The sequence below is a fragment of the Orycteropus afer genome, unplaced genomic scaffold (assembly GCF_000298275.1).
Source record: "Orycteropus afer afer isolate SDZICR_OR568_19922 unplaced genomic scaffold, OryAfe1.0 scaffold00006, whole genome shotgun sequence".
Lineage (NCBI taxonomy): Eukaryota > Metazoa > Chordata > Mammalia > Tubulidentata > Orycteropodidae > Orycteropus > Orycteropus afer.
The window spans coordinates 26,073,377-26,088,314 of NW_006921593.1; the positions used below are offsets into that span (position 1 = coordinate 26,073,377).

Sequence of the window (14,938 nt, forward strand, 5' to 3'; positions counted from 1 at the left end):
GAGCCACCAGTTACGCCTGCGTTTGGGTCCTCAGTAAACTACCGGCTCACAAACAGGCCGACCTTGCTGGACTGCGTTCTGGGGATACTGTGTGCTTTACAAACTGAAGGTGTGTGGCAACCGTGTGTCAAGCAAGCCCAATCGGTGTCCTTTTCCCGACAGCATGTGCTCACTTCGTGTCCCGGTGTCAGAGCACGTCACTCTCACAGCTGTCTCAGGGCTGGCTGTGGCCGAGACCGGTGCATTGCAGCAACAGCCTCCCGCTGCCACACGCCAAGCACGAACAGTGAAGGTTTACTTCCGCCTGGCACTGTTCTGTTATCTGTGTTTAACTCATCAACTTCTTACTCACTTGAGGCAAGTCCCGGTATTCTCACTTTACAGGCACAGAAACCGAGGCACAGTTAACTCTAGAACTGTCAGGGCTTACGCAGCTTTAATTTATGAAGGCCAGACTGAAGAGGAGCCCCAGGGGCACAATGGTTAACAGCTCAGTAGGGCATCTGGACCCACTCGGTGGGAGAAGAGCTGGGAGTCTGCTCCCACAGAGATGGCCGTCTGGGCAGCCCTGTGGGGAGTTCCACTCCATCCACAGGCCGGCTGAGTCAGATCACCTCAATGGCACCCGACTACAGAGAAGTTGCGGCTGTGGCAGCACTGGGACGTGGCCCGCAGTGGCACCCACTTGCCCCCTCTCAGAACCACTCTATCCCTCCCTCCCTAGGCCTGAATTCAGGAGGCTCCAAAGTGCTCAGTGTGGGCCGTCCGTTCCTCCAGGGCCATCTCATCTCTAACTGTGGTTGTGTCCACCCGTGCCAAATTCCTGATCTCAGCCTCTAGCGCTGCTACTGAGCTCCTGCGAGAAGTCCACCATTGGTCCCCTTGTGTGGGTGCCCCCCAGGACCTGCACGCAACACGTCCTACATCCCTACTGCTGGGAAAGCCCAACGCCACTGTGAGCCTCTCTGGATGCGACCACTGAAGGGGGCCCCCAACAGTCCTTCCAGGGCTCCAGTATCAAGGCCTTCACTCCTCCCCCTGATTCCCAGGCCGGGCCCCCACCTCTGTTCCCTGTGCCTCTGCAGACCAGGTCCGGCCCTGACCGCCCCACCCCACTTCTCCCAACCACTGTGCAGCCTGCCTGACTGCTTCCACTTCGCCCAGTGTCCCAGAGATGCCAGCATGAGGGCTCTGGGTGCTGCAGATGTTTGCGGAACCAACAATCGCTTTTAGGAAAGCCATCACCGCACCCTCAAAACCTCCCCTAGAAGTCTTCCTGGAGCTGTGCTCAGGCAACGGCCCCGCCCTCTGTACCTGGGACCCTTGGCAGTACCACCGTGGGGCATCCCGGTCTCAGTACCACCGTGGGGCACCCCAGTCTCGTGCTTGGCTGCGTGGACCACGTATTCCCCACCAAGTGCTTCTCATTTTGTTTCCTCCAGAACAGCTGAAAGGATATCTGTGTATGTGTATTTCTACCATGACGATTAAACGATTAATCCTCAAAAACCAAGAGGGTCCTGCGGGTCTCTAAGCGGTGGACCAGAATCTTGCATAGGGCTAAGGGCATAGCCCAAAAAAAGTGCACTACACTCCTAATGTTATACCTGAAGATGAAGAAAGTTTTACAGGACAAATGACAACAGTTTAACTACAACATTTTCCTAGCTAGGGAAGAAGTGGGAGGGGAGCTGTTGCACTGTGGGAAACTGCAGTCAATGTCATGAGACAGTGTATGTGAACTGCTGTATGGAAAGTGAATTTGCTCTGTAAACTTTCACCCAAATCACTACATAAAAAAAAAAATTCTTAGCTGGAATAGGGAACCTATGAACTGTGTTTGAAAGAGACCAATATCTTGGTAGGGGGTGGGGACAGCCATGGGGATAACCCTCCACAGGAAAGCCACTCGTGGCTGACTGCTCAAACCCCTTCCATTATAGCCTTGGGTCCACACTCTCCAAGGTGGGGATAAAAGGCCCAGGGTCACAGGGACAAGAGCCTGGCCCTGGCATCGGAACAGCTGAGGACGAGGCCCCGCTCTGGTCCTTCCACCAGTCACTGAGTGCCCTTCCATCATGGCCGCTGTGCTTGACCATGGGGACACACCATCCCTCAGCCGGGAATGGAGCCTGGACACGAAGTGCTATGTGAAAAGAGCAGCCCACCTTCTGACACAAAGAGGAGGAACGGCTAATCTGAGGAGCTGGCAGGAAGGGGGAATGGGGAGGGAAGACTTCCAGGGGGAGGAACGATGAGTGAAGTAATGAAACAATCCCCAGGCCCCCACCTGCAATCAAATGAAAAACCCCCAAGCACGTCTTCCTGGGACAACACGTGAATAATGAAACGGAACAAGAGCAGATACGCGAAGTGCCTGAGCTCGCCACCCTCATGCTGCCAAAAAGCTCATGGTGTGAGCCAAGCTGTGTCACCTGCAGTAAATGCAGGATGGAGGACAGAAAGGCGCAGCCCAGGCTGTCTTACTAGAGCTGCATGCTCTCTGTAGGAAACAGAGAAAATCCAGACAAGGACAGAAAGAACAACAAAACCACCGTCTCACCACCTGAAATAAACAGCATTCCCAGCCCACCTCGCCCCTTCCGGCTCTTGCCTTTAAATTTACACAAACTGGAAATTATACACAAAACACTCGTCTCTCTTCCTAGTTTCAAGGAAACAGATTTTATGCATTTTCTCACATCACTAAATGCTCTTAAAATATACTTAATTTTAAATGGCTTTATAATCCCCTGGTGGAACACATCACTATGTAACCATTCCCATGGGGATAGTTTCTCTTTTTACTATGAATAATGGAGCTTTGGTAGCATAGTGGCTAAGACACTTGCCTGCTAACCAGACGGCTGACGGTTCAAACCGACCAGCCAATCCTCAGAAGGAAGGTTGGGCAATCCTACTTCCGTAGTGATACTGCCTCGGAAACCCAAGGAGGGGTCGCTATGAGTCTGGTTTGACTCGACGGCACATAACAACAACAACAACGTTCACATGCAAAGAGATCCCGTGTGAACATGTCTTATTACTTCCTCAAGATCAATTTCCAACAGTGGAGGAACCTTAAGGCTGGTAGACACCCTGGTGCCTTCAAGGGGTGTACAAACGGGCCTTCTTCTCACCTCCCTCCCCACGCCTGCCTCTGCTTCATGGACTCTCCCTGCTCCGTGTCTGTGCATCTGAGTGCACAGCATTTCCTTTCTGACTACATCGAGGATTCTTGTTTTCAAACAGCCTTTCATTTGCTGTTCAGAGCTGTCTGATGCAGAAAAATCTAAAGAGCCTACGATCAACTCTGTGTCCACCACCTTTATGTTTAGAAAGCCCTCTCCACTCCTGTGCAGGAGTCAGTCTGTAACGGGCACAGAGAGAAGCCACTAAGCCCATTCCTCAGCAGTGTAGCTCTGCATCATTCCTCCTTAAGAGCCTGTTTTCATTCATTTTCATGAACTAGAATCATGTTAAGTTCTAAACTACCAACAGGGATTTCAAGAAGTGCGTTCTAATCATGGTGAACCCTGATGGATAGTTTCCGGCTCATTCTCTCAGGTGCTCTAGGTGGACAACCACCAGGACTCCCCCTTCTTCCCAACACTGGGCTCTGGTCTTCCTGTCACAGACTAGTGACTGGCCAGAACGTGCACTCACTGTCCCATAGGTATGGTGACAGAGTGGACCTCCCTTCTTGTGGCCCCAGCATCACTGGTTGTTTGTGGGACCCTAACCCCAGATCTACTAGGCCCTCTGGGCAGTGTGACCACACACACATTTCTGACCACCAAAGTCTGATCCCCAGGGTGTGGGTGGGATGCTTCCCTGCTGAGAACCTACCGGCTGCCGGTCTGAACGGGCACTCGTACCAACTGCAATTTAAGAGCGTCACACAGGAGCTCCACCACGACCGGGCTGCCCTAGCAGGATCAGAACCACTGGCTTGGATTAGCACAGTTGCACAAAATCACTGGGGCGGGAAGGGAAGCATCCAATCTTTCTAGATTCTGGTTTAACTTGCATAGTTCAGAAATTCGCTTTCCTGCTCAAAATACTCCAAGAATCCACTGGCAAAGGATGTGGGCCAAAAAGCCTTTCGGGGAGAGGGCCGTGTGCCCGGCTGCTGTTTAAGTGCAAAACTCTTTTCTGTCTGCTCTGGGTGTCTCTAACCTGGTGGTCTCCCGACTCTGCCCGGTGGCTGCAGCTGCCAGGCTTCTCTCCCCCCTTCACTAAGAATGGAGACCACCAGCGGCAGGTCGCCAGCCCACCTGGAATCCTTTTCGTTCTCTGCATTTAAGCGGTTGGCCTCCTGGGCCTTCTCAGCCATCCACCGCGTGACCAGCTCCTGGTTTTCCTCGGTGGTTTTCCTCAGTTTCTCCTCCAAGGCAGTGAAGGTGATCTGCAGGGCGTCGTACTCGTCCTTCAGGGTCTGGTTCACTCTCTCGAGGTCCTGGAGCTTACTGCGCAGCTCTTGGCACTCCGTCTCCAGGTCGGAGATAGTCTGCAAACACTCTGCAATTCTGAAAGCAGGACACACAGAGGGGTAGGAGGTGCAAGAGCCCTACACTTGAGCCGGGGACCTGGCTGCATGCTGCCACCAGGGGAGCCTGGCCAACGAGCGCAAACCAGCCACCACCCCAGCACCTCTCCCTAATGGCACCCCCCATAGCCAGCCCCGACCCTGGTGTTTCCCAAGAAAATTTCATCAGGAAAGGAAACACCTCAGGTGGACTCTTCCTAAGAAAGACCTGGCGACCCAGCACCAGAACTCGGCCAAGACCCTCTGGAGCAGTCTCCAGGTCACAGTGAGGCAGAGCTGACGTGACAGCAACGGGTGCTGGTGAAGGAGCAACCAGTCAGACCCTTTCCGAAAGGCATGAGTTTGGGAAGAAGGGGCTAGGAACACTATGTATTTCACCCGACTGAGCAGAATGCCTGAGCAGGCCCTCTGCCTGCCGAAGCCTCTAGGGCCCTCTCTGCACGTCGAAGAAAAAGCCCCAGCTGAACCCCAAGCCCCCCTCCAGCCCTATGGTCTCAGCTTGAGTCCTGCCCCCTTGTCTGCCGGGTTCTCCCCCAGCAGAGACCCCCACTCCTAAGGCCTCAGAGAGCTCAGCCCTGCCGTCCACCACGGGCTCCCTATGCCTCAGGGACAGATGTTGAGGGGGCAAGCCTAGTTCCCAGGCCTGAGCCAGAGCCCGGGAGGCCTGAGGCCCGGGCCCGGCCTGTCCAGCCCCCCCAGCAGGGCCGACTGGGTGCTGTGTGGGACTTATCAGCAGGGCAGGCGGCCGCGAGCCTCCCCACCACTCACTTGGCCTCATTCGCCTGCACCTCCCGGTCCTTCTGCTGCATCTGGTTATTCAGGTCAATCACCAGCTGCGCCAGCTGCAGACAGAGAGCACTTTTACAAACGAGAGACTGCCAGACCCCACCGGAAAACACACGTGCGGGTGCCCATACTTCACCAGTGAAGGACTCGGCTGCTAGCTAATGGGTCAGCACTGCAAACCCCTTAGCCAGTCCACAGGAGAAAGCCACAGCAGTCTAGTGCCATAAGATTGCCTTGGAAACCCATGGGACAATTCTACTCTGGCCTCTAGGGGCGCTGTGATTCATACCCAATGACACCAATGGGTGGAATTACATCATTAAAAATCAAAGGAGGGCCTCTACTCGACCCCCAGGTTCATGCTGAGATGTCTTTCCAGCCCTGACCTCAGCCGTCTGGAGGCCGATTTCGGCCAATCACTGATGGTAAAGCCGTAGTTTTTCAACACCAATTTGCCACAAAACCACCACCCCTGGCCAACACGGCCTCATGGTAACAAATATTTTCTGAAATTTCAGGGTTCCTACTCAACACCTGCGCGAGGCCCTCCTTCACACGACTCCCCATCCCTGGCCTGAGGGGTGATGAAGCATTCCGGCCAGCCAGCAGGCGCTTCTGTGCCCTTTCCCATGTGGGCGTGACTCGGGGGGACGATGTGGTGGGGGAGCTCCCTGGCTCAGCCTCTTGCAGACGGGCCTCATCTGTCCCGGGGTCCCCACTGTGTGACTCCTAGAGTCACAGCCTGTGATGGGAACATGCTAGGACTGCTGCAGCTTCTATGACGGGCCCCACGCCCTTCTCTTAGCACACGAGGTGACAGCAACTCAAGCTTCCCAAGGTGTCCCCAGACTCTCCCACGGCAGCGAGGGGACTGGCCCTTCTTACCTCCCCACGCTTCTTGTGTAACTCCGTCAGCTCCTCCTGGTGCTTAATCCTTAGCTGGGCCATTTCCTGCAGCTGACCATCATTCCAGGCGCCATCATGCCCGGGACTGAGTCCCCAAACCAGGCAGAAGAGGAGACCGGGGGAAAGGAAAGAGAGAAAAAACAACCAAAAAATCAGACCCCAACCTCTTCAGTTAGGAGTGGAACGTGGGTCAGCACTTGAAACGTGGCTATGGCTACACGAGAAGTCCCGTCTCTCTGGGCCCTGACAGACCCGAAGCAGGAACCAGGAAGCATGAGACCCAGTGGAGTCAGAGGGATGGGGTCGGGAAGGAAGTTCAGGGAGAGCCAGAGGAGGCAGCCAAGCGCACCCTCTGGATGGTGTCCCTGAGAGCCAGCTCAGCGCCGGGCACTGTGCTCAGTGCTAGGGACGTGGTGCAAACACAGCTCTGCTCTCACGCAGCTCAGAGAGGACGGATCAGCACCAGGACCATGACCAAGACAACACGATGCCAGGTGGTCCTACGTGCCATAAGGAAGACAGAAGCAGGGAAGGAAGTGACAAGGAAGGGTGACCATGACCAGAAAGAAGTAAGAAACCAGGCACCCGGACTCCTGGGAGTGGAGCTTCTAAGAAAGGGAAAGGGGGACAAAGGTCTGCAGAGGCAGCACGGCTGTGTGTGCAGGGAACGTGTGACTGGAGCCCTAGTGTGCGGTGGACAGAGGATGGAGACATGCAGCACCGGGAAGGTCCCGCTCAGGACACTGGCTTTGACTGGGTGTGAAAGGGAAGCTTCCGGAGGGTTCTGAGCAGAGGGACAATTTACATGTTACAAGGAGCCCTACGGCTGCCAGATGGAGACAGACTGTAGTAGGCAAAGGCAGAGATGGGGACACGGGTGAGTGGGTCACTGTGCTGCAAACAGAGCTGATGTGGCCTAGGCCGAGCCGGGCAGCGGAGGTGGGAGATGGGTCAGACACCAGCTACATTCAGAAGAGAGAAGTGACAGGACTTGCTTTTGAACTGGCTACGCAGCATGGAAGACAGGCAGGAGCGGAGGACGGCTCGAAGGCTTTCGGCTCACTTGACCGACAAAAGGCAGGTACCATCTGCTGGCTGGGGAGGTTCGAGGGTTCGGTGTCAGACAGCCAGGTGGGCATGTCTGGTAGAACCAGGCTCTGAGTGTCACAGCTCCAAGGCAAAGTCCACATTCAAGGCTCACATGCAGATGCTGTCAGCAGAGAGGTGACTGAAGCCACAGGAGTGAGGTGAGATCGCCTCCAACAGCCCTGCTCTCTGGAAGCTTGGCCGGCGTCTACACAGCGTCTCTCACAAAGCAGCAGGCAAAGGGGAGAAATGGGAAGCTCAGCAGAGGGTCTCACTAGAGCTACAGAGAACGATCAGACTGTAGGGCAGCGGAGGCCAGCCCCCAGGGAATCCAGCCCCTGCAGGGAGGGGTCAAGGCCCACTCCAGCTGGCCAGGAACAAGCCAGACGGGCAGTGAGGGACAGCAAGACCCTCCTTCCTGGCCTGCCCTCCAGTCCTGCAGGCCACCTTCTCCCTGCTCTAAACACACTGACCATCATCCCTTAAGGCCACCGGGGGCTCCCCCACCTCAACCCGGGACGTAGAAGCAACAGAAGGAAGTAAAGCAGTTCCACACCAGCACCCCAAGTCAGGCAGGGGGATTGGAAGATAGCACACCTCCCCAGCTCAGCACAACGGATGAACACAATCAACATCACCACACGCTACCGCAAAGAATGCTGAAACGACCAGTGTTTTGTGACCTCCGAAAACAGTCGCTCGATTTAAGGCAAAGCAGCACGAACTATGCAAAGAGTAAGAGGAGTTTACCTCTTCCAGGACTGGGTCCTCCAGGAGAAGAGGACACCAAAGAGAAGCCAGTGCACAGCAAACACTAGAATGGCAGCCGGGCTCACCACGCAAAAGCAGGAGGGACGTCCCTGGGTGCCAACGTGCTGCCTGGGAGGGTCAGAGGCGGCAGAGGAGCTGGGTCTCCCCGCAGCGTGGGCTTTAGGTAAGAAGAGTGTCTGAAGCCTCCAACACAGCCAGGACTGGGAACTGATAGCAGAGGGCGGTCAGCCTGGCTCACCACCGATGATGCCCTAGTTCACTCATTAACTAAAGCCAAACTCCTACCACCGAAGATGCAACTACCGGTCTCTCTCTGTCCGAAGCAAAGTGAAGAAAATCAAAGATGCATGGAAACAATTAAATCCAAGGGACTAGTGGACCACGGGAACCTCAGCCTCCACAACCATGAGACCCAAAGAACCAGAGGGTGCCTGCCTACCACTGCCAACCACTCCGAAAGGGATCCCACATAGGAGGTCTTGGATAGAGTACGAGAAAAATGTGGAATTAAACTCAAAGTCATAAAAAACACCAGGCTTATTGGTCTGATAGAGACTATGGTAGAAATAAAATGTCTGACTTTTCAATGGACTCAATTTTAGATGGACAGGAGGCAGAGTCACTACCTACAGCCGACGGTCACCATGCACTGCAACTAACACTTCAAATACTAGAGGCCCCTGGGAGCCAGCCGAGCCGTCTGTCCTGAACCACTGGACTGTCACTCCGCAGGAAGCAAGCCTGGTTAGGTCGCACCAGCTGTTCTCTATGATCCTGCCCACTCCGTCACCATGCGTGAATCCATCCTGCCAGAGGAGAAAGCACGGGTGGCAGGCAATCACATAGCAGATGACACTCCATCTGCTTAGCAAAATAAACCAAGTAAAGCTTAGCACTCCTGTTTTGTCTCTTGGAACCCCTCTAAACTGCTTAGATTAAGATGGTTTTCTAACTTCTCTATGATTCTCAACAAGAAACGTTTTTCACATCCAGTCACTACCATGCATACACATGTATTTAATGAAACAAAACTGACCCTCCCTATCAGAACGCATGGATGTTTTTCCAGCCTGTTTCTTAAAAATACAAAAAGCTTAACTCAAATTGCAATTGTGACATCATAAGCTATCACTACGCTGAAAACAGTGATATTGAAAAGGTGGGACAGACCCATGCTATACAGAGCACGACCTGTTTATACGCCACCTGAGCCTGTATTAACGAGATCTGGTCAAACTGTACACAAACAGTGCCTCGTCTCGGATGTTTGACAAAGTGAACCCTGGGGGGCTAGAGGAGGAACGGCCTGTGAGTTAGCACCCAAGCTGCCTTCAGGAAGCCCTCACACTGGAGGCACTGTGCTAACGATGCCTGTGACCAGCAAAGCCATCCAGGCATGCTGTTCTGTTGGTAGGCGCGTCAAGCTAGCTCTGACTCAGAGACCCCATGCACAACAAAATGAAACACTGCCTGATACAGGTGCGCAGCTCTGAGCAAATCCTTTTAAGTACCAAACTTTAGCAGTTCTGTCAAAAACCCAAGCACAGAAACACCACCGAGTTCACTTCTCAACCAGAGAAGGGGCAACCAGACACTTCCAGACAAGGCCGAGAGAGACATGTCTGCGCGGCAAGTTTCCAAATACCTTATCTCATGCCTGTTTGGCAGGTCATGCTTCTCAGCTTGTAGTTTATGGGCCAGCACTGAATGAAGATCCGACTTTTCCAACAACTTGTTATCTATTGAAAACACAAACGGGGAAATCAGTTATTTATTATCAATTATGTTTACTTCATCATTACTTTACACCTAACAAAGCTTTGGCCTACAACAGCCAAGACGCAAGGGTTAGGTTTCACTTTTACTAGGTGTCAAAGTACCTGGTCCTGCCCTTTGTTATCTATGGTAGCAATGGTCCAAAATCCACCTTAGGGGACAGCCCCACCAGGGCGACCATGGCCACAGATCTGCAAGAACATCCTCACTACTAAGGCAGTCACATCACTTCCTACTCTACAAAGAACCAGTTTTCCACTCAGGTGTTTAAAACACACACGCATGCATACACCCCCCCCCCAACACAATGGGAAAATGAAACGTTAGGCACCTCTAGAAAACACAGAAGCACTTCACCATAATTTAATAAATTTAAGTATTTTAAAAAAATTTTTATAAATGAAACCATCTCCAAACTCAAGGAGCTCAAAGACAATGAGCGCCAACTGCCACCAGAAACAGAGGGGTGGCTCTGCCCACCTTCTCCTGCGGCTTCATGTCAGTCACATCTGAGTTAGGTCTTCGAGGACAATGATAGTCCAGACAGAAAGAAGGGCCCAAGGTTTGCCTGATAACCAAAAAACCTCCCCACAAACCTACTGCCATCAAGTCTACTCGGACTCACGGTGACCCTTTAGGAGAGAGTAGAACTGCCCCACAGCGTTTCGAAGGCTGTAAATCTCTACAGAAGCAGACCACCTCACCTTTCTCCAATGGAGCCACTGGTGGGTTTGAACCACTGACCTTTTGGTCTAACCACTGGTTTAACAGTGGTTTAACCACTGAGCCACCAGTACGCCTTAGGGTTGTAAGGTAATAAGAAATGTGGCACTAACACATGACAGGAAGGGCAGAATGGCAGAGTTAGACTTTTTCTTGTTGCCGACGGAGAAATAACAGATTTTAAGAGCAAGCAGTTACATGAACAGGTTTGTACCGGTCAGAAGTCAAAGACCACTCTGCCCTCCCTCACTCAGGCGGTGGAGGATGCCAAAGCGTCAGCCACAGACCACAGGCCAGGAGAGCCTGGGGAGAGAATACTTCTCCTTTCTGAACATACATCTGTCAGGACACTCGTGCAGCGCACTTTTCAAAAGAAAAGTCAGGGCTGGAAGGGACATGGAGTTGGACATGGCAGATACAGAATGGGAGCAGATGGGGGCAGGGCCACAGCGAACAAGAAGTTGACGTGGGAACCCTGTAGAACGGCTACATTTGAATGGCTGCCACAAGCCCTGAAGGCAGGGGCTCAGACGTGCTCGGGAACAGAGCTGTGACAGGTTTGACTCGAGTGACCACTCCTGTCAGACTGCCCGTCGTGAATCCTGCTTCTCCTTGAGACCTGAGAAGGGAACTCCCAGCAGAAACAGAAGTGCCTTCTCCATCAACGTGGGTTGAATGAATGGACTCAGCTGAACAGGGAAGTGGTTCCCTTGATCATGACCTTGATCATGACCAAGAGAAAGGTTTAAAATTCACCAGTGTCCATGGGCTATCACAGTTCCACAAAACACTGCACCGAAGCCCAGTGTCTCATAATCACTTTAGTTCTTCTGAAGGACACAAGACATTCAAGCAGGATGCTTCCCAGAGGTTCCTCTCACTGAAGAGGAAGGTGGAGCTGGGGGAAGCCCCACACAGCCTCTCTTCATCTTTCTCTTCGGGCTCAGAGGCAGGGATGGAACAGGGAGACTGAGTCAAAGGGTCAACACTTAGGACTGGCAGGAATGGCGGTGTTCCAGAGCCAAGCAAGAAGTGACCTCCCCAAAGACAAGACCCAACCTACACAGACGTACTAATAGGCAAAAGTGGTCTTGCTCTCCGGCCGCCTACATGCCTTTCATCCCCGTCTCCTCTCCTCGCCCCTCCTGAGAGCTGCGCCGTTTTGTCCCATAGAGCTGTTGATCAACTGTCGACTTTCTCCTTCCTCCTTCGGCTCCCACAAGAGCGCCACTCTCAAAGTGCACAGAAGGGTTTGATGTGTGAGATCAAAAGCACTTTATTTCCAGACATTGTACAGAAGGCTTCGCAGCACTTATTTGCACAGCACTGTTTTACGACGGGGCAGGGCGAGTTCCACTGCCTTGTCACAGACACAGCCAACCAGGCTCAGAAAGGCCAAGGCGAAGGTCAGCAAGGGGCGGGGCCAGGCAACATGACTGCCAAGGCAGATTATCTCTGAAGAATAAGCAGCAGTGGATTCCTTCAGGATGTACTTCATGAAGTCAATGGGCCAGGGCAGACTGAGATCCAGAGGGGCTTCTGACCCCGCTCTGGTCTGGCAGGCCTGGACGGGTACAAGGAAGGAGGAGCAGGGTGGTGGCGCAGTGCTCCCTCTTCGTCCTTTGTTAAAAGCATGAGCTCAGTGAAAGCAGGGGCCGTTTCTTGGGGATTCAGTGAGAAAAGCAAACGCAAAAGGTTAAGAGTCCTCAAGCCTGACTTCAAATCCCACCCTGAGGAAGTTACTAATCCTCTCAGCCTTGGTTTCCTCACGTGTAAGAGGGCAACAACAGCACGTGCTCCATACAACTCTGGGGGAAATAAGACGAAACAAACACACGCCAGATATTCAGCCTGGTTGCACATCAGATCACTTTAGGAAGCATCACAAGGACTGATGGGTGTGTCCCACCCCCAACTGCAAAAAACCCAAACCCACTGCCAGAGTCGGGTCCCAACCATCCCTGTAATCTGTTGGTCTGGGGTGTGATCTGGGCTGTGTAGGCAGTTCTAGAGGGTCAGTGAGAAAGGGGAAGCCCCTCAGCGACAAGGATCGACACAGCGGCTGCAACGACGGGCTCAAGTATGGCAGTGATTGTGGGGATGGCGCAGCACCGGGCAGGGCTCCGCTCTGCTGTCCACGGGGTTGCTGTGAGTTGAACCCACTGGAGGGCACCTGGCACACCACTTCCACCACAGTGCGCAGGGAGGCCCTGAGTTAGCCATTTCTTCCCCCAAATGTGTCATGAGTTATGGTACAACTGGGCTGAGGCAGGGAAACACTCACTGCCATGCCTGTAAGAGTACAAAAAACCAAACCAAACTCACTGCCACCAAGGCCATCGACTCACAGCCACCCCTCCTTGGGTTCTCCAGGTGGTAACACTGTGGAAGTAGACTGCCCAACTTTCCGTCCGAGGAGTGGCTGGTGGGTTTGAACAGCCAGCCTTCAGGTTAGCAGTCAGATGCCTTAGGCACTAGCCACCAGAGTTCCCCTGCAGAGTACAAGCTGCCCATAGAAAGAGAATGGGCGGAAACCCCACCTGTCTCACGGAAGCCTGTCAGTAACAGTGAAAAAATGACATCCCAGCCAGAAAATCAGGGAAGACTCAAGCTGTGTTAGAGCCAGAGAACCCCATGGTGGGGTGTCCGAGGCAAGAGGCTGCAGGGTCACAGGTCAAAGGTCCCTTATGCTGAAAACCCGCTGCCGCGGCGTCACTGCGACTCACAGCAACCCTACGGGGCAGAGTCGAACCGCTCCACAGGGTTTCCAAGGCTGTGATTTTTACGGAAGCTGACTGCCAGGTGAGTTCGAGCCGCCGACCTTTTCCTACGCAGCCAAGCCCTTAACCACTAGCCACCAGAGGTGGGGGGAGTTACAGAGAAGACGGTATTAACTCGGCGACTTAAAGCTTAGAGTCGGTGCCCACTTCGTTTCCCCCACCACCCAAACGGGACGGCCATCTATTTAGTGCACGAGCACCGGGGGAGCGGCTGAGACCTACAGACACAAACGCGAGCGGCGCCTGCCCCTAAAGAGCCATTTAGCAGGGGAGACCCTCCACCACCGCCCCCACGGATAAAGCGGAAGATGGAGGGAAAGGCACGGGGACCCCAGGCGGCCTCACGAGGCGCGGGGAGCTCGGGGCTCAGCCGCCCACCCCGCGCCCGGGCCCGCAGGCGCCGCTCACACTGCAGGATGATCTCCTCAAACGCCTGCCTCTGCAGCCGGTCCCGGCGCCGCAGCTCCTCCGAGATGTGGCGCTTCCAGCGGGGAAAGTCGGCGGCGCGGAGGCCCGACGACATGTCGCACGCTTCCCGGGCGCCTCAGCGCCGCCGATCCAAGCCGGGGCTAGCGGCCGCAGCCCACTGCATGGGGCAAGCAGCGCACGCGGGAAGGCCGGCAGCCTCTGAGCTCAGCTCCACGCACAGGCCGCCCCTGACGCCATCCGGGACCGTCTTCCGGCTTCTATCGGAAATGCCTTTGGCGAGGGAGCGGAAGACCCGCCTCTTCAACGAAGTGTTACGCAATATGGACGCGAGCGGCACGACTCAAGTCGCTCCCTTAGTGACGCCTGCAGGAGGCCGCAAGCGTCCAAGGGGAGAGGCGGTAACTGGCAGGTGTCCCGGGCTGTTTTCCTCCCGTCTGCTTAGACTTTCTTTGCTGCTTTATTCTATTTTGTATTTCCTTTTTTATTTAAAAAAAAAAAAAAAAAAAACTTGCCTCCCTTTTCTTCATCTCCTCAGTTTACAAACATAGGTGGCGCCCAGCTTCCGCGTAGCATCTGTGTTACCATAGACAAGGGACAACCTCCCTAAACTTCCGTTTGCTAATCTTAAATTGGGAACTGTCATGGTAACTACTTGATAGAGTTGTCTTGTGGATTAGAAGGACTAACCCATGTGATGTGATTAGCACTGTGCTTGGCACGTGGTAGGTTCTTGTTCTTTTTCAAGTGCAGTTGAATCCGTTCTGACTCAGCAGAACCAAACACTGTTAGCATCCGGTGTCATCCTCAGAATGGCTGCTATATGTGAACCCATTATTGTAGCCACTGTGTCAATGCATCTCATTGAGAGTCTTCCTTTCTTTTTCACTGATTTTCTGCCAAGCATGATGTCCCGCAGGGACTGGTTCCTCCTGACAACATGTCCAAAGTATGTGGGAGAAGTCCCACCATTCTTGCTTCTAAGGTACATCCTGGCTGTACATCTTCCAAGACATTATAAACTTTACCTAAGTACTCAGTATTCTTCCAAGGCCTATGCTCTCCCTTCCCTTATCTAGGAAACAGGTTCGTTTTCCTGGGAGTGGAATGCAAACAGGAGCTAAGGAAAGATGTG

General features: G+C 53.6%; 1 protein-coding gene across 1 annotated transcript in view; it reads right to left on the bottom strand.

Annotated features, from left to right (window-relative positions):
- The window catches only part of ATG16L1 (autophagy related 16 like 1), a 32,024-nt gene extending 18,124 nt beyond the window's left edge, over nucleotides 1-13,900 (bottom strand). Inside the window, exons 1-5 of the mRNA XM_042781326.1 lie at nucleotides 13,786-13,900; nucleotides 9,744-9,837; nucleotides 6,221-6,326; nucleotides 5,318-5,391; nucleotides 4,278-4,529 (exon numbers count right to left, since the gene is read on the bottom strand). Of these exons, the coding sequence (XP_042637260.1) occupies nucleotides 4,278-4,529; nucleotides 5,318-5,391; nucleotides 6,221-6,326; nucleotides 9,744-9,837; nucleotides 13,786-13,900 (641 nt within the window). The remainder of the gene's footprint in view (nucleotides 1-4,277; nucleotides 4,530-5,317; nucleotides 5,392-6,220; nucleotides 6,327-9,743; nucleotides 9,838-13,785) is intronic.
- Nucleotides 13,901-14,938: the final 1,038 nt, after the last annotated feature.